Consider the following 24,243-nt stretch of genomic DNA (forward strand, 5'->3'; position numbering starts at 1 on the left):
ACTGATCATCACACACACACACACACACACACACACACACACACACCCCAAAGGCAGGTGGATGCACCGCCCTCCACGTTGTTCTAGTGTTTGGCTTTCAGCTGTAATCAACACTGACCACAAACAACTTAGAGAGGAAAGGTTTTCTTTGGCTTCCAGGTTACAGCCATCATTCAGGGGAAGCCAGGTCAGGAACTAAAAGCAGAGACCACAGAGGAACGCTGCTTACTGGCTTCCGTTCTGTGCTTTGCGCTTAGCTCCAGCCCAGGACCACCTGTGCATGGGTGGCACTGACCACAGGCCGATTTGATAGTAGCAATTTCTCAGTGGTGTGTCAAGTTGTCAAGCAAGATTAGCCGTCATTTCCACCTCACAGATGAAGATGCCAAGGCTGCCGGCCGGGCCAGTAGCCCTGGTGCGGCCACACAACTAGTTAAGTGACTTATTACAGCTCTGGTTGGCATTTAACTCAGCGACGTCCTCTGAGGGCTTCTCTTGAGCCACGCTGGATCCCCCTAGGGAGGGCAGCAAAGCACTGAGAATGTGTTATTCATGGGTGTGACCACAGGCTGGACCCTGGAGTCCTTAGCCAGGACCTGAGGGGTTCTGTCTGGCTGTCCTGAGGGTTTCAGTTTACAGGTGCTCCCTCACCTAGCCACAACTCAGCCAGTATCTCCAGTCACTGAGGGCTGCTGTTTCCTATGGGCAGAGGCACTGTCCCCAGTGATAACCTTCTTGGCCTACCCTAGGCTTCGATCTCCCAGGATAGGGTAGGCTCATCTACTAAGTCTTTGCACCCCCAGTGCACCCTGGGCCCCAACAGAGAGAAGATGCACAGGGTCTTCTTCCCGGCCAGCCCAGGGTACACTTGAGAGGTACCGCGTTTGTCCTATGATACTGACTCCAACCAAGATCCTGGACCTAGTACAGCCGTAGCCTCCCTTCTAGAAGCTTCTGGAGAGAGTCAAGTTTCCTGTTACTGCTATAAGAAATGCCCATGCGCGTGACTTCTTGGAATAGCACACAACTATTATCTTATGATTCTGAGGGTCCAATGTACAAAATAGGTCTTGCTTGGGGTGTCAGGAGACTGACTGTAGACAGTCAATGGGCAAGGCGACACACACCTGTAATCCCATCTCTCAAAGGACTGAGGCAGGGTTTTCCAGAGTTGAAGGCCAATCTGGGCTATATATATAGAAGAGTGAGTCCCGGTCTCAAGAAATGATTTTTAAATCCCCTTGATTATCCAGTTTCCTTAGTTCTGGGTGCCTTCCTCTATCTTTAAAACCAGTAATGGATGGTCCTGTCTTTCACATAATGTTACATTTTTGATTCTATCTCTCTTGCCGCCTCCCTCTTTCCTACTTAAGAACCCTTGTGAGCAGCTGAGTCTAGTGGTATACACCTTTAATCCTAGTACTTAAGAGTCAGAGGCCAGTGGGTCTTTGTGAGTTCAAGGCCAGCCTCTTCTACATAATGAATTCCAGGATAGCCAGAGCTCCATGGTGAGACCCTGTCTCAATAAATGAATTAATTACTAGTTAATATCACAAAACAAAACAAAAACCATTATAGGAACTGAGAATATAGCTCAATGGTAGTTTAGCTAACTGGCATCTCTCTGTCCAGTAAAGACCTTTGCGATATCATTGGGCCTCTCCAGGTAATCCAGGATTGTCTCTCTTTTATCCATCCATCCATCCATCCATCCATTCGTTGGTTTGCAGTACGAGGGATCAAACCCAGGGTTTCCTTCACCATGGTACACATGTCCACATATGTGCGGGCGAGCATACACACATGCACTAAACAAACAAACAAATAAAATAAATGGAACATAAACCCTTTAAATTTTGAGAGAAGGTCTTGTTATGTTAGCTCAGACTACCTTGAACTTACCATGTAGCCTAGCAGATCATGATCTTAAGCTACTCTTGAGCAGGATGAATGGGGAGGTTCAGTGGGAAAGGCCCTTAACCCTACACCTGACAGCCTGCGTTCTAGGCCCCAGGATCCACATGGAGGAAGGAGAAAACCAACTCCTACACGTTGTTGTTGTTGTTGCCGGTTGGTCTGATATATTTTAATGCTAATTAATAAAATGCCATTACACCTGGGCAGGGCAAGTGAACTAGGTGTGGCTAAGGCTCCCGGGCTGAGAAAGACAGAGAGAATCTTGGGAAGAGGAGAACTGGAGGAGACGCTGCCATGGGTTAGATGGAAGAAAAACACATGGCCTGTGGCGTGGATGGAGGATTTGGCCCAGATGAAGAACATCAGCAAGTATTTGGGATTATGGATGGGAGGTAGCTTGATAGAAATTATTAGAAGCAGATGGCATGGGATTGGGGCAGGGATCCCATACCTGCCCCACTATGGGAAGCAGTTTAGGGAGTTGATATCTGCCCTGCCCCAGGTTAACTAAGGCCATTTTAATATATAACAGATGTCTGTGTCTTGATTGATTGCCTGATAATAAACATTACTAGGCCAGCACTGGTAAATCAACAACAACAACAACAACAACAAGTTGTCCTTTGACATCTACATGCATGCAGTAGCATGTCCCCCCTCCCAACAAATAAATAGAATTCAAATGTTTTTTTTCTAAGATCCTCTTGAGCCTTAGTCTCTTGAGTAATTGAGTTTATTGGCCAATGCTACCAGATCCAGACCCAATTCAATTAAACCAATTAGCTAGCAAGCTCAATCCTTTGTTGCCACAAAACATAGCGTAGTCATGTGGACATCTCTAATCCACTGTGGACTGTTATTTTGCCTGCCTACTGAATCCGGCCACTTCTTTAGGCTTTCTAAGCACATCAGCTTCAGACACAGACAATGGACTAGGCCAGACCACAAGTGGGATGCGCCTGCCATCGCCTAGGCCCCTCCCACCTGCTTCTTCCTCATTCAGCTCAGCCTGTCCTGGACTCATCTCCCGAGGGTGCACATGGGGGAGAGGAAGGCAGGGTCAGATGCTCCCCAGCTGTGCTGGGTCTTTCCTACCAAATGGCTGCACTTTTCAGAGGTGGAGGCGAAGCCAGAGCCTTTCCTGAGTCTTGAAGAATCTGAGGGCAACTCTGGCCTGATGGAACCCCAGGCAGGCATTAGAGGGCTCCATTGTATACCCCTGACCTCCATGGTAACCAGAAGGCACCCGAGCCCTTTCTCAGGAGATGACAGCCTGTCTGCCTTCACTCCTTCCTCTTCTCCTGTCCTCTGAGCCTTAGGCTGAGAGCTGGAAGGGACATCCCTACCAGGTCTCTGCACCCTCGCAGGAGAGCAAGAAAGGCCAGCCAAGGCCTCCACGCCTCAAGCAGATGGCCCTGGTTCTCTCACTAACCAGAACTCTCAAATCCCCAGAACCTTCTCTTCATTTCTAAGCAAGCTGAGACCCTGGGAGCCCTGTCTCCTTTGCAACCCCACCCCCACCTCGGCCCCATCTGCCTCAGTCACCTCTGCTTCTTGTGGGACCAGCCCTTTGGATCCATGGATGCTAGGAAAGTGAGGTTGGGGCGTGAACTATCTTCCACCTGTGCCCGCTTGGCACAGCATTCTCACTCAGCTGTATGCATGAGAGAGTGACACACACAATGTGTTTGCATCAGAACTTCTAAAAATGTCACGCCCTGGTCACTTCCGGGTGGTGTTCTGCAGATGTCTTTAATAAATGTCTTTATTTCCTCATACTTCTTTCTCTTTGCATGACTAAACCATTTTCTTTTCACTTGTGTATTGAAAATAGAATTTTTTTTTTCACACGATATATTCTGTTTTGCTGTTTCCCCTTACCCAACTCCTCATAGATTCTCCCCACTTTCCCACCCACTCAAATCCACACCCTTTCTTTTTCTCTCATTAGAAAGCACTCAGTGTGTGTGTGTGTGTGTGTGTGTGTGTGTGTGTGTGTGTGTGTGTTAGTGCTTACTTATTTGGTGCACATACCACAGCACCTGTGTGGAGGAACAACATAGAGTTCTCTTTCTCCACAATGTGAGTTCTGGGGCTCATATTGGGTCATCAGGCTTGGCAGTAAGTACCCTTACCCGCTGGGCTATCCTACCAGGTGTTTGTGTATATTTTAAATAGAATAAACATCATGAATGACTTAGCCTTCCAACTTCAGTCTCGCTGGGAACGCAGGCAGACCGTGCTACATGTCACACACACAGTGGCCCTTGTCCCAGGACCTTTACCTTTGACTGCTGGTTGGTCTGGACTCTACTGCGGAGGCAGGCCAAGTCACCCACAGATGCCCCATCCCATAGCCTGCTCTCTTGAACCTCAGGCGAGCTCAGCAGAACAGGTGCCAAGGACAAATGTCCTAGGCCACCAGGACATGTGCACTCAAGTTTAAGTTGGAGCTGAGCACGGTGGGAAGGTAGAGAGGACCCACTCGCCCCTGAGGAGCTCCCAGCCCAACAGGAGAATTTAGCTACCCATGGTCCACTTTGGCACACAGGAAGGGGCTAACATTTAGAAGGCGACACTTTGACGACGACGGCGACGACACATGCTGCACCTTCTTAGAATGCACAGAGACTGAAAATGGGATCCTCCCAAGTGACCTACGGCTGACTGTGCGAGCTGGGAGCACGTGGTCTCTGGGGTTTAGCATCTGTGTCCGGCTGTTCACTGCTGCGCAATAGAAGGGTGCTGATAAGTGGCCATGGGAAGCCGGACCACCCCTTCAAGCCTTCCTTCCTGTCCTCACACTGCAGCGGACTGCCAGGATCCAGCCTTTGCTCTGGCTCTCACGAACACATGTGGCTCCTCTCTGCATTCCAGTAAGCTAGCAAAAGCAGCTGGCCGGGAACCCTGGGTCCCCCAGCTGTGACAGTGACCCTCCACCTCCCACAGGCAGAGTCTGCAGTCTAATATTGTTCTGATACAGTCAACATAACAGAACTTGTCTTGTTCATAGTGGAGTTTTGTTGTCACTTTATTTTGTTTGTTTGAGACATGGTCTCTATGTAGCCCTGGCACACTGGCACACTGGCACACTGGCAGGCCTGGAACTCGATTATGTAGACCAGGCTGGCTTTGAGCTCAAAGATCTGCCTGTCCCTGGGATTAAAGGTCTGTGCCACCATGCCTGAAGTTGTTCATGGTTTTGTTTGTTTGTTTGTTTGTTTTGTTGTTTTGTTTTGTTTTGTTTTTCCAGACAGGGTTTCTCAGTTTAGCCCTGGCTGTCCTGGAACTTGCTTTGTAGACCAGGCTGGCCTTGAACTCACAGAAATCCGCCTGCCTCTGCCTCCTGAGCACTGGCATTAAAGGCGGGCGCCACCACTGCCTGGCGTGTTTGTTCATGGTTTTGAGCAAGTAATCACGGTCTGTCCTAATGATTGCCTTCCCTGTGGAACCCACCTCCACATCTGTGTAACTCCCTTAGCCCACGAAGTCAGCTTTCTCACAGAGATCTGCCGTGCCCCTATTCATACCCATCCTGGGACCTCCTTTCTCCTGAGCTAAGTCTTGGTACACCCCCTTCTCCATGAGCGAAGGTACAGCTGAGCGTTTGTAACTGCTGTGGAAGAGCTTATGTTCTTGTCCTGGCTCTGGGCAGAATCGGGCTTGATGATACAAGGAGAACATGGTGGCAGAAGTCAGTCAGCCCCATACACAAGTGACTTTTAAGGAGAGGAGAGCCCATCCAGGAAAGAAAAAAAAAAAAAAAAAGTCACCAGAGCTGCAGGCCTAGTCCCAGGTACAGAGCCGGAAGCGAAGCTGCACCTTGACTCAGTAGTGAACTTAGTTCACAGCACAAGCAGCCAGTCTTCCTCAGATAGAAACATGGCTGACAGGTGCACTTTGAACCCCCGGAGGTACGCTCTGGCAGGCCAGAGTCCTCTGGAACAAACAGAGTATGGCCAAGCTGTCCCCCTGCTCTGAGGTCAAGTTACAAGCCTTGTCTGTATCTCAGCTCCCTGGGGCCCTAGCCCTTGAAACAGCAGGTGGCCTCCCAGGCATAGGTAGAGCAGTGCTCCTCTTGAAGGCCAAGCCAACCCCCACCCCACTGGGGCTACTGTCTAGACCCTAGACTCCAGGGCATTGGGAGGGTGCAGGGACAGCTCAGCAGTCCCAAATGCCTTCTTGGCATAGGATCCTAATGCCCTAACCCTTCCCAGCTAGCCTCGGTTTTCCTTCTTGCAGGAAGGAACCTTGCTTGATTCTGTGGAGCCAGTCTGGGTTCTGGCATGGGCAGATGTGGGTTGGAAGCCAGCCTCCATAAGGATTAGCTGAATCACTTTGGGCAAGCCCCTTGGCTCTGTTGAACATTGATTTCTGGACTGTGAACAAGGGAATGGCGTTGCGGGGAGGTGGGTGCAAGTGTGCTAATGTACGTGAGCGGCTTTTGTGTGTGGTCATATCCAGCTAGACTCTGCAGGCCCTCTGAGTCCTTGCTGCTGAGAGCATTTTTTTCCTGGTAGATGGACGTCTGGTGGATGCCTGCCTCTCTAATTTTCACTCTGTCTTCATGCATTTGCCCCACTGAGTCCAGCATCTCCCGAATGGACTGGAAACTCAGCGTAGGAACCACAGCCCTCAGCCACCAGAAGCAGGGGCTTCTGAAATCCCCTCAAAGAAGAACAGCAGCTGCCAGGCATAAATTAATCCCAGCTTTTAATTCAAGCACTTGGGAGGCAAAGGCAAGTGGATCTTTGTGAGTTCAAGGCCAGCCTAGTATACATAGTGAGTTCCAGGACAGCCAGGGCTACATAGTGAGACTTAGCCCCACAAAGGAACTCTTGGGAAAGGTCTGCACCAGCTCTTTCCCACCCAGGCCCCCTGCCTCTCAGACAGCTGGCAGGGGTCTGACCAACTTCACATTGGAGTTAAGCAATAGCATTTGCCAGAAGCAAACGCTTCTTGCTGAGTGTTCTAACAGGACAATGTAGAGGAAAAACATACTCACAAGCACAAGCGCACGTGTGTACACACACAGCACACTGCCCTCCCCTGTACAAGAGCAGGTTTTTGGATCTGAGCCCATGAGCAAGACCTGGCCCATCAACAGGAGTCCAAGGACTTCACCTCCTGCCAAGCTTTTCCCGGGATCCCAGCTCTCCTCCACTGGCCTCACCAGGGGCCTTGAGAGGAGTATGTAAAGTTTCTCATCCCTTGAGCCAGGGTTGTCGCTGCACATTGCAAACTATACGCCGAGAGATGTTAGAAGCAGCGACACCGCAGTCGCTGGCTTTCTTCCTACTTCCAAGAAGTGAATGAACAAACCACCTTCATTAAAGTGACACCTTTGAAACAAGGCAGAGAGAGACACTGTGACTCACCAGAAATACCCTCAAATATCTGAACTTGGGCCACCAAGGTGGGCAGGGCATAGCCATACCATCTAAAAACCAAAACAGGCTCTAGCCCAGTGTGGTGGCGTGCACCTTTAATCCCAGCCCTTGGGAGGCAGAGGCAGGCTGATCTCTATGAGTTCAAGTCCAGCCTGGTCTACAAAGTGAGTCCAGGACAGCCAGAGCTACAATAGAAACCCTGTCTGGAACTGCCCCCCCACCACACACACACAAAGACTCTAGACCTGCCTCACCTCTGAGCTAGCAAAATTGGGGTTTCTCCAGTGAACCCCACCTTCTTGCCGTTTAACCCCATTAGAAAGTGCTCCTTGATAGCCATGAGGTCATCACGGCACCAAAGAAATTCATCCTTCAGTGGCCTTCCAGGTGCTCAGCCAAGAGTGTCCATTAGTGCATAGACAGAAACCCAGGAACAGCTCTCAGAGCACTGTAAAGTCCTGAGAATCATCTTAGGTCTAAATTTGGCTCAATTTATACTCATATTGCCCCATTCCAGGCACCAGCTACCACTTTAGTTGAGCAGTCATATTTTATAGTGTCTGTATATACTCCATGGTAGGACCACTGTTCATCTTGGAGGTCCTCAAGTCTTGGTCCCTGGGACCTAGCTACCCTGTGATGGAGAAATAGTTTTGGGGTCCCTCTCTGGACATTCCAAGGTGTTAGTCTTATCCATAGGAGATCTGGACTCCATCTTGGCTCTGGATGTTGGGAGCAGATGGCATATGCCTTTGATTTTCTGGTAACATACTAATGGTGAGTTTTGCTTATTAGAGCCGGGGGCCCGCCTGCTGCCTGGGACTTCATTTCTTTTTTTGTGGTGTGTGTGTGTGGGGGACTTCATTTCTTACTACCGTCTCCTCTCTATTGAGGCTCAGGTTGAAGGAGAGAACAGATAAGTCCGCAGGGGGGCTTGTGCTGTCTTGGGTAGGCTGCACTCCTTCCCCCATCCCTCCACAGCTCACTCTAGCTGGCTTCACAGCACTCCCTTCCCCCGCACCCCCCTCCCCTGTTTCTTAGAAAGCCAACCACTAGAAAACTCCATGGATGCCATATGAGACTACCCACCTCAAATCTAGTTCTCAGTAAGGATTGGGCCCTCAAAGAACTAAGCAGGTGATCGATCCGTCTTCTCCATCCTTGTCCCCAGTAAAGGCTATTCTTGAAGCAACCCAAGTGGATCTTCAGTGAGCAAGGCTTGCAATCCAAGACCCCACCCCACTCCTGGATGGGATAGCCACCCAGCAAGAACCCACCTGCCACTCATACAGCGTGTTCACCATTCAGGATGATCACAGGCTGACCTTTGCCCGTTTTCCAGTTTTTTTTTTCCTCATCTTCCCTTCTCACCAAAGGGGATACACACCCCAGAGTGCTGTACCCAGTGAGAGGTCACCAGTCCCAGGGGATTCTGGGACTGAGGATATGGAAGATGTGTCCAGACCTTTCATAAAGCAATGTTGTTACTGCCATGGCCCCATTTTCTAGGCATTTCCAGTGGCACCTGCTGCCTAAGAAATCGGAATGTGGGAAGAACCCTGCTGTTTGAGGTTGAGTCAAACTGGCCAGGCTAGCCATCCTGAGTTCTGCATTAGGTGCAGGACTCCCTCTCTCCAGCAGGGCCTCCTACTCTCTGCCTGACTAGAGAGTGTCTTTGGACATAGAAGCCCCTAACCACACTTGATATATGGCCCTTGACACAGCTCCCTGCCAGCTCTCCCCTCCCTGCGCCTATAGGACAATTAGGTACTGTGTTCCCGTTCATATGATAGACGCGTGCTGCTCAACGCGATACAAGCATCCTAAAAGTGCCTGGTTCCAACCAATTATGAACACCTATCCTGGAAGCAGCTCCCACTCCACTTCCCAAGGGCTTTGTAGCCTTTGTTCTACCTGAGTAAAGTTGGATTAGCTCCTGAAGTGGTTCCCGGAGTGTTTGATCTCAATGGTGCTTACGGAGCTCGTCTTCTGCTCCTGTTGCCTCAGTGGACAGGCGGCCAACAGCCCCCAGGAAGGAGAACCACACCTGAAAGCTGTCTCTAGACCTTCCACTTATGGGAGTTGGGCTTTGCCTTAAAGAAGAGCTGTTACATATGGCCTAACTATGGTTTTCAGACACCTTAGATCCAGCACCTGTACACACAGCTTGTATGCATTTGCCTAGGCACAACTCTGAAAAGAGGGAGCAAAGCAACATCTACTTAAGCACAAGGGGGGGGAGGGGCAGGGGGAGGGGGAGAGGGGAAGGGGCAAAGGGGGTCGGGGAGCAGGGGGTTGGCTCAGGCTACAAAGCACTTGCTTTGCAAGTGTGAGGACCTGAGTTCAACCTCCAGGATCCTTATAAAAAGTCAGGTGTGGCGGTGCACTTTGGTAATTCCAGTGATGGCAACATGGGAGGCTGAGGGAAGTGGACCCCTGAAAGCTCAGCAGCCAGTTAGGACAAGCTACTTAGTGAAGGTCCAGGTCAGAGACCCTGTGTCAAACAAAAAACCGGGAAGTACCTGAGGAATGGCACACCAAAGGAACTTGCCCTCTGACCTTCATATGTACATGTGCGTGGACATACACCTCCTATGTGTAAGGTCAAATAAGGCTTAGTGTTATCAGTCTGCTGTGGGGTTAGTATTCGGCACTCAGAACTATTAAAATGATCGGGTGGGCTTGAGCCCCCCATGCATTCAGATGTGCCTCCAAGCTGTTGTCCATGACTACAAACCACAGTCACGTGTCACATGCGGCTATTCAAATGTTCCCTGACATTAAAAATCAAGTTCCTAGCCGGGTGTGGTGGCGCACGCCTTTAATCCCAGCACTTGGGAGGCAGAGGCAGGCGGATCTCTGTGAGTTCGAGGCCAGCCTGGTCCACAAGTTGAGTTCCACTACAGCCAGGACTACAAGAGAAACCCTGTCTCGAAAAAATAAAAATAATAAAAATCAAGTCCCTGAATGTATCATTGGACACATTTCAGGTACTTAGTACCCAGGCTTGACTAGCATCCGTAGTGCAGAGATCATTCCTACCAAGTGAGACCCAGTACACCAGGCCTTGGGGACACTGCCTGCACTGTTGTCTTAATTGTCAGTGACATACCAATCAGTCACTGTTTTGAAATGGCACCTGCTTGTCTGTTCAACAGAACAGAGATAGGTTTTGGGTTCTTCCGAATGTGTCACAGACTAACAGATGACAGGGCCCCAAGAGTTCAAAAATCAACTTCCAAGCCTAAATTTAATCCCGGGATCCAAAGTTAAAGAACCAACTCCTATGAGTTGTCCTCGGACCTATACTCTCACAAACTCAGGAGGCAGAGGCAGGCAGATCTCTGTGAGTTCGAGGCCAGCCTGGTTCTACATAGTGAGTGCCAGGACAGCCAGGCTACATAGTGAGACTCTGTCTCAAAAAAAACAAAAAACAAACAAACAAAAAACAAACAAACAAACAAACAAACTCCCCAAAACAAATAAAATAAAAACTGCCTCCTGTGACAAGCGAGTATAAATGAGCGTGTCTCTGTGGCATGATGTCCCCGCCTCCTGCCATCTTCTTTCTCTTGACCATAACTGGAAAGATTCATGGTAGATGGATGCATGGCTGTGCTGAAGCTCAGGCAGAACTCCAGCAGACTCCTTGCTTTAAGGATGTTTCCTTAAAAAGTCAAATCGAGTCTAATTTCTAAGTAAAAGCCACACGCCTCGTAAACAATTAACTTTTTATAAAAAGAAAAATATACATATTTACACAGATCCATATGTGATCAAACACAATTTAGTAGTTAGGTGGCGTCTCCAATATTCAAAGTCACGCCAAGGAGCTCACAACCCCCTTCCTGGGCCTGCTGAGGGCTGCCGAGAACTGAGGAGACAGCAGGCACCAGAAGGCACAGTATAAATAAATGCGAAGGTCAAGACTTTGGGAGAAATGTTAGTGTACACCTCTGATCAGAAATGTGGTAAGGTCCACAGAGAAAGTGCCATGTTTTGTTTTGTTTTGTTTTTTCCTGAGCCCCCAGAGCTGGAGCAGGTAGCGAGGCAGAACTCCTCTGGAGCTAAGGGAGCCCAGCCTCACAGGACCCCATTTTTTCCTTCACATTTCACTGGCTTTGGAACCATCCCAGGGCTCGGCTGGGAAGGGCAGCAGTTCTTTGGGAACAGGACTCACTTAGTGCAATTGTCTCCTAGGGCAGAGCCAGCCCTGGGGTCAGTGCTAAGCTCTTCTGAGGTCACCGACCTGGTTCCCCTCAGGGCCAGCCCAGTGACGGAGACCCTCTCCAGGCAAAAAGAACAACTCCCCTCCATGTCCTCAGCCTCAGAACCCCAGTGCATCTTCTTGGGAGTCAGGACCAGCTTCACCTCCCAAGAAAGACTCAGACCCTGGCATTCCAAGCCCTGAGAGTTCCCTGACTCAAAGAGGGTGGGGTCCCTTCCCTGCTTAAGCAGTGGGGTTATGCCTTGCCATGTCGAGGGGCCCACAGCAGTCTCGCTTTTCTGCATCACAGCTACCACGATCCCGGGCCTTGCTCACTCAGGAGGGCAAGAATGGGTCAGGGACCCAAACTATGGTGCGCAAGAAATGGCCTGAATTGGGGGCAGCCTGACGGTGGGGGGCAGCGTGTTGTCCATCCAGAGGGCGTCCATACTCTTCAGATCCGTGAAGACACACTGTATGCCCATTCCAATGTCCCCTAGAGGATAACCCAAAACAAAACAAAACAAAACAAAAAAACAAAAACAAAACCACTGTATCAGGGAGGGGGAATCCCACACAGCTGTCCACAGCCTATCTTTAGACCAATCCCAGGGTGAGGACAGCGGTGAGAAATTCTCGAGCTCGCTGTTGTACCTGTTGGCCCAGTTTTAAAAGGCTGCTCTATCTGGTTCTGCCTCCAACCATTTCCCAGCCTCCATGAGCTTCCCCCTCTCTCCCAGAAGCCGTAAGGACCCAGAAGCCGCTGCCTACCTCCAGGGCTGTCCATCTCTGGTTCCTCCTTGCAGCTAAAGTCTCCATACACAGAAGAAGGCTGGGCTCCTGGCTCATTCAGCAGGTATCCTTTGCCATCCACGTTTGTCGGCTGCCATTCGGACTGCTCAAAGAGCTGGCGAGAGAGCAGAGAAGCCATCAGCCTCTTCTGAGAACAGACTCACCCGGTGGCTGGCCCTTCCCTCAGTGAGCTAGCCCGGTCCCTGAGCAGGATCACACCCTAGGACATTTCTGGGTGATAATATGCAGAACTGTCACGACAAGACCAAGCTGCCCTGACTGTGTCACTGTCCTCATCTCCACCCTCTGGCACAAAATCTGCATGATTTCCCTCTGCTGGGGGTTGGGAGGGAGGGGGAGGGAGGGAGGGGGTGTGATACACAGCAACTGGCAGGGCAGCTTCAAGCAAAGGTTAGCATAACAAAGCCAGAAAGCTGGAGACAAGGAACTAGTCCCGCATCTCAACGCTCTGTGCTCACTGGCCAGAGTCGGGATAAAACTACCTCAAAAAACTTTTATGGTCATTTTGAAAACTGCAGCTGAAAAAAGAACTTGCTAAGAAAAAAAAAAAAAAAGTGGCGGGGGGGGGGGCACCAAGCCATCTTAGTACAGATTCCAAAAGCTGATTATTAAAACCTGATGTGTATTTCCCAAACCCGAAGGGCTGGGCATGCCGGGGCGGAGGACACAGTGCTGTTAGGGGCTGACTCAGAGCTGTCTGGGACCCTGAGGCTTGCTTCAGGACAGCCTGGTAGAGACCAGGCGTCTCACCTGCTGAGCCAACAGTGTGTCCCAGCCATACGAGGAGGAGGGGCTAGTGAGACTACAGAGGCCAGCAATAGCGCCTGCCCAAACTGATTTGGAAGTTTTCCCTAGCTTGCTCTCTCCTCCCGGATGCAGTAGGAAGAGGGATTTACCTTCATGATGTCCTCTGGCAGCTTCCCTTCCTCATCCTCATCTGTTGCAGCTGTGAGGAGGGGTAAACGTTGGCCATTTATGTTTGCCCTGCAACTTCATGCCCCCTTCAGCTCCGCCCACTCCACCTCCACCCCCACATCCCCCCCCCCCACTCCCAACCAGCATCTGCCCGCCCTGGAGATTCCAGAACAGGACACTGGCCTGATGATGACTCACTCACCCTCCCAAACTATGGAGCAAGGCCGCATCCCACTCCCTTTACCTCCTTCCTCACCCTCAGACAACTGAGCACAGAGAAGCCTGGAGCACTCACTGGTCACCTTTGACCAAGATGTTATCCAATTCCTTCCCTCCTGGCTTGGAGCACACCAAAGCTCTGAACTGACCTACTGTGTTTAGGGACTTGCTTCATGCTACGGGGGCAAGGGGAAGCAGTGCCCAGCGCCATCGGCTCAAATGGCATAGAGGTTCTTCCCACCAAAGTGGCTTCTCTATGTAGCCCCGACTATCCTAGAATTCACTCTGTAGACCAGGCTGGCCTCAGCCTCGGGAGATCCACCTGATTCTGCCTCCTAAATGCTGGGATTAAAGGTGTGCGCCAATGCCTGGCTTGTCACATAGATTTCTAAGCGTCTATTTCCCCCTCAAGACACAAACACACACAAGGCAGGCCCGGCCTCAAGAGTACAAACCTTCGGAGGTGGAGGGCATGGGCGACACCTGCAAGTTATACAGATCACTGGTACTGTCTGGTACAATGTCCATCTGTATATTATGCCAGTCGGGGAGACTGCTGCTGACGACACATGGCGACAGTGCTGGGGGAGGATGCAGCAGAAAGCGCAGGTCAGGATGGCATGCTTTCTTAGTTTGCAATACTTCGCCCCTCCGCCCTGCACCCTCATCTAACAGCTTACTCTCTGCTACCATGATGCTCTTTTTTTGTTTTTGTTTTTAAAGATTCATTTATTATGATGTATACAGTACTCTGCCTGCATGTACACCTGCAGGCCAGAAGAGGGCGTCAGATCACATTCTAGATGGTTGTGAGCCACCACGTGGTTGCTCGGAATTGAACTCAGGACCCTCTGGAAGAGCAGTCATTGCTCTTAACCTCTGAGCCATCTCTCCAGCCCCACCATGATGCTCTTAGACCCAACCTAAGAGCACCCTTGCCAGACTAGCAACCTCACCTGGATTAAGGTCCCGGTCCACGTCCAACTCCTGACCCAAGTAGCCCTGAGTGGTGTAACCGTTGTGGTCATCAGGCAGAGTGGAGCTGCTGAGGCCATCGGAGAAGGTGTCAGGGCTAGCATCTCCACACAGCTACAGAGAGGAAACAGCTTAGGCCTGCTTGTAGCATGTTTTCCCACTGCCCACCCGACCTACAGTGACCAGGCTGAGCTGCTTAGAGCCACACTCACCTTTCTCTTGGTCTTGCTCTTAGTGTCTCGACTAGACTTGGACTTTCTCTCTGTGGGACAAACAGGCTGTGAGGCCCAGCCAATCTTCCTTTTTGCCCTTTCTTCCCTTCCTCCCGAGGGCCCAGTACCCTTGGTTACCTTTCCTCTGGTTCTTGGTGAGGGGTGGCAGCATGCGGTACACCCGTACAGCAGAGCTGCCCTTGTTCCGGCTCTGGTCCTTCACTTCCTCGATGTCTGGCAGGGAGTTCATGGCACAACGGAAGTTCGCCTTCCACGTCTTGGGATCTGGCTCCTTTTCCCCTGCTTTGTATCGGCCTACAGAATTGGGAGAGTGAATGCGTCTATCAGCTGCTCCTCCCTGGGCTGGGAGAAGAAAGGCAAGGGTAGACCAGATAGCCATACTGGGGAAACTAGCAATATCACTGGCACTAGGTCCCTGGGGTTTCTCATAGGCCCAGGGTTGTCTCAGACATCCAGCAGGCATGTGAAAGGCTCAGACAGGCTCACTGGAGTGTCTCTATCCCTCCCGCAAAATGTGTTTACAGTCTTCCTGCTTTACACCCTCAGCAGCCAGAACGTGCTGGGACTAAGGCTTATCTGACGTTTCCAAAGTGTAAGTGGGCAACACGGATAGTTACTAACAGGTCTGAATTGCATCAAGATGCCTGAAGGATGAAAGGAAGCCACCAACCACATGGGGCTTGGGTCAAGGATCTTCAGTCACAGTACCTTGAGAAAGGAAGATGGAAGTCTCTTTTGGTACAGGCTCCAGGCTCCCGGAAGGCATGCATGCTTTTTTTTTTTTTTTTAAACATTTTTGCTTTTTATAAATCCTCCGGGAACTGGCTAAAACAATAAGTTCTGTCCTAGAGAACCACAGGTGCGCCTCACCCCGTTCCAATAATCCTACGTGCTGTGTTGGGGGAGCTCTAGGGCTACCCAGAGCCTCCATGGTAATATGTTGTCCCCTTGCCTCTCCTCTGCCCCGCCACCCTGCACACCTGTGTGAATGGCCCAGCTCCGGAACAGACAGGCATCCTTGTTGATGTCCCAGCCGTGCTTGGCAGCATGTTTCCACGGAATCTGGAAGATCATCTCTTCCTGAATAGTGTACATATAAGACTGTGTCAGCTCAGAGACCACAGGTTTTTGTGGCTGAGTGCCCAGCCCCCAAGTATGGGAAAACACTGACTTCCCCTTTTCACTCTGACATCTGACCTGATTGACCCATCCTGACCGCCTTCAGCAGGCCACTCTGCATCTTTTAGGAGGGGGGCTAGGTTCTGATGAGCCACAGCACCAGGAGCTCAGCAAAGACACCTCTGGCCCACACACCTGCTGCAGATGTGCTGAGAGCCCTAAGGAGCGCTCCCTCTCTGGCTAATAAGCACTGGTACAAGGGACCAGCTTGCATTAGTCTACTCAGGACACCTGGCTCAACCGGCCCCGACACATTCCCCCGTGGGAGCCCTAGAGCAGACCTAGATGCTGACTGCCTGTGTAATACTGGCCTATTTCTCTCCCCCTAAACAACACATACCTGAGAGAGAAAAGTGGGGTGTGTGTGTGTGTGTGTGTGTGTGTGTGTGTGTGTGTGTGTACACACATGTGGGCCAGGGCACCTGTGTGGAGGTCAGAGGACAACCTGCAGGAGTTGGTTCTTTCCTTCCATGATGAGGGGCCTGGGGATCAAAGTCAGGCTATCAGGCTTGACAGCAGTTGCCTTTGCCTGCTGAGCCATCTCACCAGCCCCAAAATCTTTTTTTTTTTTTAAGTTTTTCGAGACAGAATTTCTCTATGTTATCCTGGTTGTCCTGGGCTCACTGTGTAGGCCAGGCTGGCCTCGAACTCACAGTGATCTGCCTGCCTCTGCCTCCCAAGTGCTGGAAATAAAGGCTTGTCCCACCACCGTCCAGCTTAGCCCCAAGATCTTCCTACCACTCTTCTTACTGGTGGCTAACTATATAGACTTACAGCCAAGTTTCTTCAAGCTCAGTCTTAGCTTTCGTATTTTTTTGTGTGTGATCTTGTAATCTACTTTAAAGTGCCTCAGTTCCCTTATGAGACCCACTATGGAGATGAAAGTGCACAACAGTAACGCTTAGAAAGATGCCAAGTGCTGTGGTGGCGCACGCCTTTAATCCCAGAGGCAGAGGCAGGTGGGTCGCTGTGAGTTTGAGGCCAGCCTGGTCTACAAAGCGAGCCCAGGACAGTCAAAGACACACAGAGAAACGCTGTCTCGAAAAACAAAAACAGAAACAAACCAAAAAAAAAATCATAAATAAAAAAGAAAGAAAGATGCCAAGCACATAGCAATCATTATTACCAGTCCACTCACTGGTGCTATGCTGCCATGTGCACTAGCTGTGACTTCTTGGGTTCCCTACTGAACCAGTCACATTCCTAACCAGCACTGACTGCTTTCTGTCTCCTGCCTATCCGCCACGTAGGATATTATGTATATAGCATTTCTCTATAGGAAGAGACAAGAACCCAGGCTCTGTGGATGCTGGGGCGTCTTGGTGCCTCTAGGAGGGTGGGCTGGCCACAGCTTCAGGAAGGAAGAAGCAGGGGCAGAAGCCAGACCTTGCACGTCCTGGCATGCAGCACCCACTGGGAAATACATCTCTCTGCTGTCTTATTCCCACCAATGAAACTTCGGTCCCCAAGAGAACATGAGTTTAAACAGTGGCAAAAAACAAAAAAACAAAAAACGAACAAAGAGTCACACTCACTTTATTAATCCAGGTCAGGCCTGGAATTTGGTTGGAATTAATCTGCATCTCCAACCAGGGTCTCATTCGCATCCGAGTGATAGGCATGGCGGCTGGAGGGAAAAGACACAAGGCCTGTGTTCGGGAATCTGTTAAACAATCCTGGTCACTGCCCTGCTCCACCCAAGGCCACACACTCAATTACTTTCCCCTTGCCCTCACACCCAGGTCATTACCCTCCCCCACCCCTTGCCATCAGCGAGTTACCAGGTCCTACAGCCAGAGAAGGGACCCTGCAGTAGAATGAAACTGCTCTCCAGATTTCTCCAGCATGGGGGGGAGTGGGGGGAAAGGGGTGGGGGCCAAGCCACCCTCTCCTAAGCCAGTCTCAGGAGGAGACAAGCAAGCAAGCCTGCATGACTTCAGGATGTATGTGTAAAAAGAGCCCAAAGACACAGACATCTTTGCTTTTTAACTTCTACACTTTTGGCTTTTTGAGACAGGGTTTCTCTGTGTAGCCTTGGCTGTCCTGGACTCGCTTTGTAGACCAGGCTGGCCTCGAACTCACAGCGATCCGCCTGCTTCTGCCTCTCGAGGGCTGGGATTAAAGGCGTGCGCCACCTCTACACAGACACCTTAATGCCAGAACTTTTCTCTCAAAATTCAGTTTTTGAAGGAAGGAGGTCTACTTTTGCTTGTCATCACCAGCTCTGCGCCTTCCAGGCCGGGAAAGCAAGTCACCCTCCGTCCCAGGCACTTCCTTACCACCACCAATCCAGTCTATGCCCCCTCTAACAGCCAGTGCCCACAACATAGAGGTTGGGGCGCAACCCCTTCCGGCCTGGTTTCCCCTGCTGCAGAGAAGTGGCGCAAGCAACACCTGTGGCACCTCCTCCCGAAACCCCTGTAGTTCACAACCGGGTCCAGCCACCTACTCAGGGCAGCGAACCAACCACCGCCACCGAGCCCTGCGGGGCCCGAAACCTGGAGGCCAAGTCTCAAGCAGCGACCGCGAAAAGTGCGCGCCGGAGAACGCCCGAGTCCCCCCGCGCTGCTCGCGGATGCGCGCGACGGACGCTCTGGGCCACCGAGAGGCCCCGCAGCGGCTCCGCGCACGCAGACCGCCGAGCGAGGCCAAGGGGGCGGTGCACGCCGCGGCCCGCCTCCCGCCCGCTCACTCGCAGCGCCCTCCCGAGCTCGCGCGCCACCCCGGGCCAAGGTGTCCCTGGCCCCCACTTCCTGGTGTCCCGCGCGCCTTTTGTTTCACGCCACCCATCGGTACCCGCGCAGCCCCGGAGGGCTCACCTTTGCAGCTGGAGCGATCCGCACAGGGTACCCAAGAGCGAGGCTCGGGGTTGCTGTGTAGGCACTCGATGCGCGCACGGAGCGAATGATGCCCTGGATGCTGAGGGCCTGCTGGTCACGGCTGACCTCGGTTCGGCTTGGCCCGGTTCGGCTCCGCTCAGTCGGAGAGCACGTCTTGCCTCGAGCAGGGAGTAGCGCGCACTGGCGAGTCCGCGGCGCCGCGAAGAAATCTAAACACTTAGCGGGATTCCCCGGCCCGGACTCGGCCACGCCCCCGCCGGGCAGCTTGCGCTTGCCCATTGGCCTACGCCGCCTCATCATTTCGGGGAAATCAGGCTGTTGTAGAGCTAAGCAGCGAAGGGGAAGTACAAGGCGGCTGCGCTCCCCACCCCCCTCGGGCCCGCGCCGCCGCCCCGGGGCTCCTGCGGGCCCGCCCCGTTCTCCACTCCAACCCCCCCTCCGTCCCCTTCTCCTGTCTTGGAAAGCGGAGGCCCTTACCCTCGTTCTGCATGCTCCCAGCCCGCTGGCTCCCGTTAGTGTCTTCCCCTTCTCCTCCACCGGGGACGTCTAGCTCTCTAGGTCTCCAGAGCACCTGCTTCCCTCTCTCCAGAAGGGACCCCGGGACTGAATCACCCTGAAAATCAGTCTGGTAATGAAGTGTCAAGAAGGGAGGGGTTCCGTCTCTATACTGCCTTAGGTGACACCTCTCTGACCAGCCACTGCTCTGGGAAGTTGAGGCAGAAAGCCTACCTATGTGAAGTTGCTGGGCAGGAGGAACTCCCCGCCTGGACTCTGTAGGCATAGCCGTTGAAGGACGCGGGGAATTTTAATGTTCTTAACCACAAAATGGCACGAGCCCACTTGCTAGTCTGCAGTGATGGGAGAGCCCGTGTCCTGATGGGGAGAGATGATGTGTGTGCCCACCTGCGCACACGATGCTGGTGTGCTTTCCTGTGCCCGCGGCGAGGTTCTAAGCAGTGACCAAGGTGACCCTCCTCCCTTGTATCTCTGGGGACTGCCCGAGACCAAGGGAGTGGAGGAGATTCTGAAGTGACTCCTGCCTCACCTCTACAACCTCCCTGATGGTCCTGAAGTCATTTCTGAGTCCCCAAAGCCTGGCCCTAGAGAAGTTCTGGGCAGCAAAGAGAAATTGTGGCCAAGGCGTTGGATCCAATAAAAGAAATGGAGACCCGGGTCTCAAGGGATTGGCAAGGGCAGCCTGCTAACTGATGTTCACAAGTAAACCTCGCTAGTTTCTTCTCCTAGCAGCTGGGCTGGTGTGTCCATGTTCCATCCAGAACTACGGCCCCTCAGGCTTCTTCCTTCACTTCCTCGCAGCTTCTGACTCACACGTCGGTCTCCTGTGTCACTTTCCTCGCCCTAGCTGTCCCTCTAGGACAGTACCTAGTTGGAATGTCGCAAGCTGTAACACACACATCAATGAATGGTTGTGTCTGTCCTTTCTCTGGCTCACAGAGGAGGTTCGGGAGCTAGGCGGTTCAGAGGAAGGTGTTGAGGCTCTAGAGTAAATAGGGAGGTGGTATGTTTTGGGTATTTGAAGTAGCAAATTAGAGAGAGAATTGCTACAGGGGCTAAGGCATTCAGAGTCACAGCCCCTGCTCTCTGCGCAGCAGAGGGATGCAGCTCGGTTGAGACACCCTAGCACAGCCACTGGAAAATTCAAGATGAGATTAGGAAGAGGAACTTTGTAACTCTTGCAGCCCACAGAGACCCTACTGAAAGCAACAGGAGACGACAAAATACATTAAAATACCTGTGTGGGTATACATAGTGAAAGTCAGCCCATGGTCCTGGAATGTCCATCCGCAGCCTCGTTAGTGATGGGTACCTGTTTTCTGTCATAGGATAAATAAAAATTTACCCGATGAATACCCTGTTGTAGGACATTTAGGTTATTTCCATTTTCCCCCCAACAGAGACAACGCTGTGAGCAAAGTCTCTACACACGCTAACAATTTTTCCATTTAGGAGACAGACACCCCACCCCACTCCCCCTCCTAGGACTTAGCAGTGAAATTGCCACTCACATATCTTAAATGTTCTATGAGGGTTTTTTTTTTAATTGATTTTTGTTATATTTTGTTTTATTCTGGGAAGAGCGTCTCTTGTAGCCTGGCTTAGCCTTGAATGCCTCATCTTCTTGCATCTGCTTCCCACATTGTGGCATTACTAGTCTGTACCGCCCTGCTTGCCCAGTGCTGGGTTATAAATTAGAGAAATCTGCCTATGATTGGGTGCTATGGTTTTTTGTTTGTTTGGGTTTTTTCGTTTGTTTGTTTGTTTGTTTTTCTTGCTGAGTTTCCAAAAAATTTGGGGAGGGGGTGTGTCAAGGCAGGGTTTCTCTGTGTAGCCCTGGCTATCCTGGAGCTCCGTCTGAAGTCCAGGCTGGCTTCAAACTCACAGAGATCCATCTGTATGGGCCTCCCAAGTGCTGGGATTATAGACCTGTGCCATCTCAGCACAGCCAGTTTCTAAATCTCTCTCTCTCTTTCTCTCTCTCTCTCTCTCTCTCTCTCTCTCTCTTCCCCCCCCCACCCCCCCCCGTCCGTCTCTGTGTGTGTCTCTGTCTCTCTGTGTCTCTGTCTCTCTCTGTCTGTCTCTCCCCCCGTTTGTCTCTCTGTGTGTGTCTCTGTGTCTCTGTCTCTCTGTCTATCTGTCTGTCTCTCTCTCTCCCCGTCTGTCTCTCTGTGTGTGTCTCTGTGTCTGTCTCTCTGTCTGTCTATCTGTCTCTCTCTCTCTCCCCCCGTCTGTCTCTCTGTGTGTGTCTCTGTCTCTCTGTGTCTCTGTCTCTCTGTCTGTCTATCTGTCTCTCTCTCTCTCCCCGTCTGTCTCTCTGTGTGTGTCTCTGTCTCTCTGTGTCTCTGTCTCTCTGTGTCTCTGTCTCTCTGTCTGTCTATCTGTCTCTCTCTCTCCCTGTCTGTCTCTCTGTGTGTGTTTCTGTCTCTCTGTGTCTCTGTCTCTCTCTCTTTCTCTCTCCCCACCTGTCTCTCTGTGTGTCTCTGTCTTTCTGTGTCTCTGTCTGTCTCTCTGTCTGTCTCTCTCTGTCTGTCTCTCTCCCCCTCTGTCTCTCTGTGTCTCTGTCTATCTGTCTGTCTGTCTGTCTCTCTTTCTGTCTCTGTTTCTCTCTGTGTCTCTCTGTCTCTGTCTGCGTGCGCCTCTCTCTCTCTCTCTCTCTCTGCGTGCGCCTCTCTCTCTCTCTCTCTCTCTCTCTCTCTCTCTCTCTCTCTCTCTCTCACACACACACACACACAGCTGATGTATCCCAGGCTGACCTTGGCTTCTGCACATGCTTCAGCCTATCAAGTGCTGGGCTTGCAGGTATGCACCACTTCACTGGGAATATTTGGTACTGGAGGCAGGACTTAGGCTCTGTACATGCTGGACAAGCACTATAGCAACCGAGCTACATCCTCAGCTGGGTGCAAACTCTCCATCTTCCCACCTCACTTCCTGCCCATTCGCTTGTTCTTAGAAGAGGGTGGAAAACAATACAGAGCTGAGTCCGAAAGTTTGGGATCCTGTGCCTTTGGCATTCCGCTGGGGCTGGAGAGAAGGCTTGGTGAGAAGAGAGGTTCTGCTCTTGCAGAGAGCCTAGTTTGCATCCTAGCACCCGCATTGGGCTCATTGCACCACCCATGAGGGCAGCGCCTGAGAATCTGATGCCCTCTTCTGGCCTCCCTGAGCACCTACACTCACACACACACACACAGACACACACACACACACACTTGAAATATTTATTTGTTTATTTGTTTGTTTGTTTTTCAAGACAGGGTTTCTCTGTGTAGCCTTGGCTGTCCTGGACTCACTTTGTAGGCCAGGCTGGCCTTGAACTCACAGCGATCCGCCTGCCTCTGCCTCCTGAGTGCTGGGATTAAAGGCGTGTGCCACCACGCACAGCTAAAATCTTTTTTTTTTTTCTTAAGGAAAGAAATTATTATTCTCTCTGGGCTTCAATTAGCTATAAACAAGAGATAATCCTACCCATCTCTCCTAATTGTTGAGAAGATTGTTAAACAAAATTATCAGAGGCCACTATTTTCCACTAAGCCCCTGCAAGAGGCACCAACAGACCAAACCAAAATGGAGTCACTCCTGCTAAATTTTAAAGGAGCACACAGATCCTATGCCAAACGAAGTTCTCCTAAACACAAGAGTTTTCAGTCCCCGTGAGTCAGTGTGAGGAAGTCCCCTCTGCTTTAAAACATGTGCAAATGCACCTGAACCACCCTAACATTAGCTAATCAGTCCCCCCCCCACCCCTGCTGTTTAGTTTCCTTGTTCTGGGCTCACAGACTCATCACGCTTTTGCCCAGCAGGAGCGTTCCTTCTAATGCATGAATCATGCCTAGTTCATGAACCAAGGCCAGTGAGACTCATAATCAAAATTCTTGCAGTTTTTTTTTTCCCTGTGAAATCAAGTAGATCATCAAAGCCCTTCCCAAACCATTAAACACTCCTCAAATGAAAGGTATCAACAGACCTTCCACTGTGCTTCTGTGCACTGGACGCTTCCCACCTCTTTCTCCCTTCTGTTGGCCCTTCCTTCCCCAACAGGCAGGAATACTTCCTCCTTTCCACTAACTGCCATTTCTACCTGACCACCACCCCCCCCCCCGCCAATTTTTTTTGTCTCATGTAACCCAGGTTGTCCTTTTAAAAATACGTGTTAACTTATTGTTTATGCATGTATACATGTGTGTGATGGTGTACATGCTATCAAGCACATGTAGAAGGAACAATGGCGGGGGGGCCACCTTGGTCCTCAACTTCCACCTGTGGCTTTTATGTCAGCTCCAGAGATACGTCACCGTCACCGGGCACGTTGTAAGTGCCTTTCTACCTGCCGAGCCACCTTCCTGCCTGCTTAGGTTGTCATTAAATTCCCCCGATCCTCCTGCCTCCACCTCCCAAGTGCTGGAATTGCAGAAGTGCTCCGTCACACTTGGCTTCCATTCCGGTCCCTTAAGGACTCAGACCGAATGTCCGAGGTTTCTATGAGTGCCCTCAAAGCAACCAATCAGATCTCTTCCCTCTCACCTTTGCCCTGGGGCCTTAGCTCTCTGTGGTATCTCTTCATTCCCGATGCCTCCTCAGGGGTGAGAGTTAAAGGAGATGAGCTGCCTGTCCTGCCCAGCAGCACCCACAGGGTGCCTCCCCAGAGGACCCTGGCTCAGTTGGGGCAAGTGTACTGGAGCGGCTCCTCAGCACTGGGCCCTGAGGTTCTCTGGACTTCCAAAGGTCAGGGGCTCCTTGAATGTGACTTTTGTGATGGTAATGCAGGGGGGTAGCCCAGCAGTTGACAGAGTTCCTGGGTAGCAAGCACAAAGCTCCCCACACCACAAACCCCAGGAGTGGTGGTTTTATCCCTGTAATCCCTGTCATTCCTGTGGCTGGGGTCTCGAGCTGGGGCAGGAGAGTCAGAAGTTAAAGGTCATCCTTAGCTACTTAGTAAGGGCCAGGCCAGCCTGGGGTACACGAGATGGGGGGTGGGGGTGGGGAGACAAGACAAAGTCATACACACACAAACACTCTGTAGGACCCTCTCCTCTGGT

At 51.4% G+C, this 24,243-nt stretch overlaps 1 protein-coding gene and 1 pseudogene across 3 annotated transcripts in view; one reads left to right on the forward strand and one right to left on the reverse strand.

Moving 5' to 3' along the window:
• The window catches only part of LOC311586807 (heterogeneous nuclear ribonucleoprotein A1-like), a 117,573-nt pseudogene that overhangs the window by 74,274 nt on the left and 19,056 nt on the right, over positions 1 to 24,243 (forward strand). The gene's annotated exons all lie outside the window — the stretch shown is intronic.
• On the reverse strand, positions 11,027 to 18,903 carry IRF1 (interferon regulatory factor 1). Of its 2 annotated transcripts, none has more exons than XM_084761575.1 (10): positions 18,668 to 18,903; positions 17,384 to 17,475; positions 15,650 to 15,749; positions 14,787 to 14,963; positions 14,649 to 14,698; positions 14,418 to 14,550; positions 13,917 to 14,042; positions 13,224 to 13,273; positions 12,286 to 12,421; positions 11,027 to 12,010 (listed from the first exon to the last, which is right to left on the reverse strand). In XM_084761575.1, exons 2-10 carry the CDS (start codon positions 17,468 to 17,470, stop codon positions 11,883 to 11,885), a joined length of 987 nt encoding a protein of 328 aa, XP_084617701.1. In that variant the 5' UTR covers positions 17,471 to 17,475; positions 18,668 to 18,903; the 3' UTR covers positions 11,027 to 11,882. The 2 variants fall into 2 exon arrangements, with proteins under 2 accessions (XP_084617701.1, XP_084617702.1); XM_084761576.1 differs by lacking the exon at positions 18,668 to 18,903 and adding an exon at positions 18,298 to 18,450.

This window comes from Acomys minous (assembly GCF_964271855.1).
Source record: "Acomys minous genome assembly, chromosome: 16".
NCBI lineage: Eukaryota > Metazoa > Chordata > Mammalia > Rodentia > Muridae > Acomys > Acomys minous.

What these genes read in the sequence shown, in the direction of transcription:
- IRF1 (XM_084761575.1), bottom strand. Translation starts at nt 17,470, where the DNA reads ATGCCTATCACTCGGATGCGAATGAGACCCTGGTTGGAGATGCAGATT. An exon ending in GCCTGACCTGGATTAATAAA is followed by an intron (nt 15,750 to 17,383) that starts GTGAGTGTGACT and finishes TACACTATTCAG; the next exon opens with GAAGAGATGATCTTCCAGAT. An exon ending in CATGCCCTCCACCTCCGAAG is followed by an intron (nt 13,274 to 13,916) that starts GTTTGTACTCTT and finishes CCCTCCTCACAG; the next exon opens with CTGCAACAGATGAGGATGAG.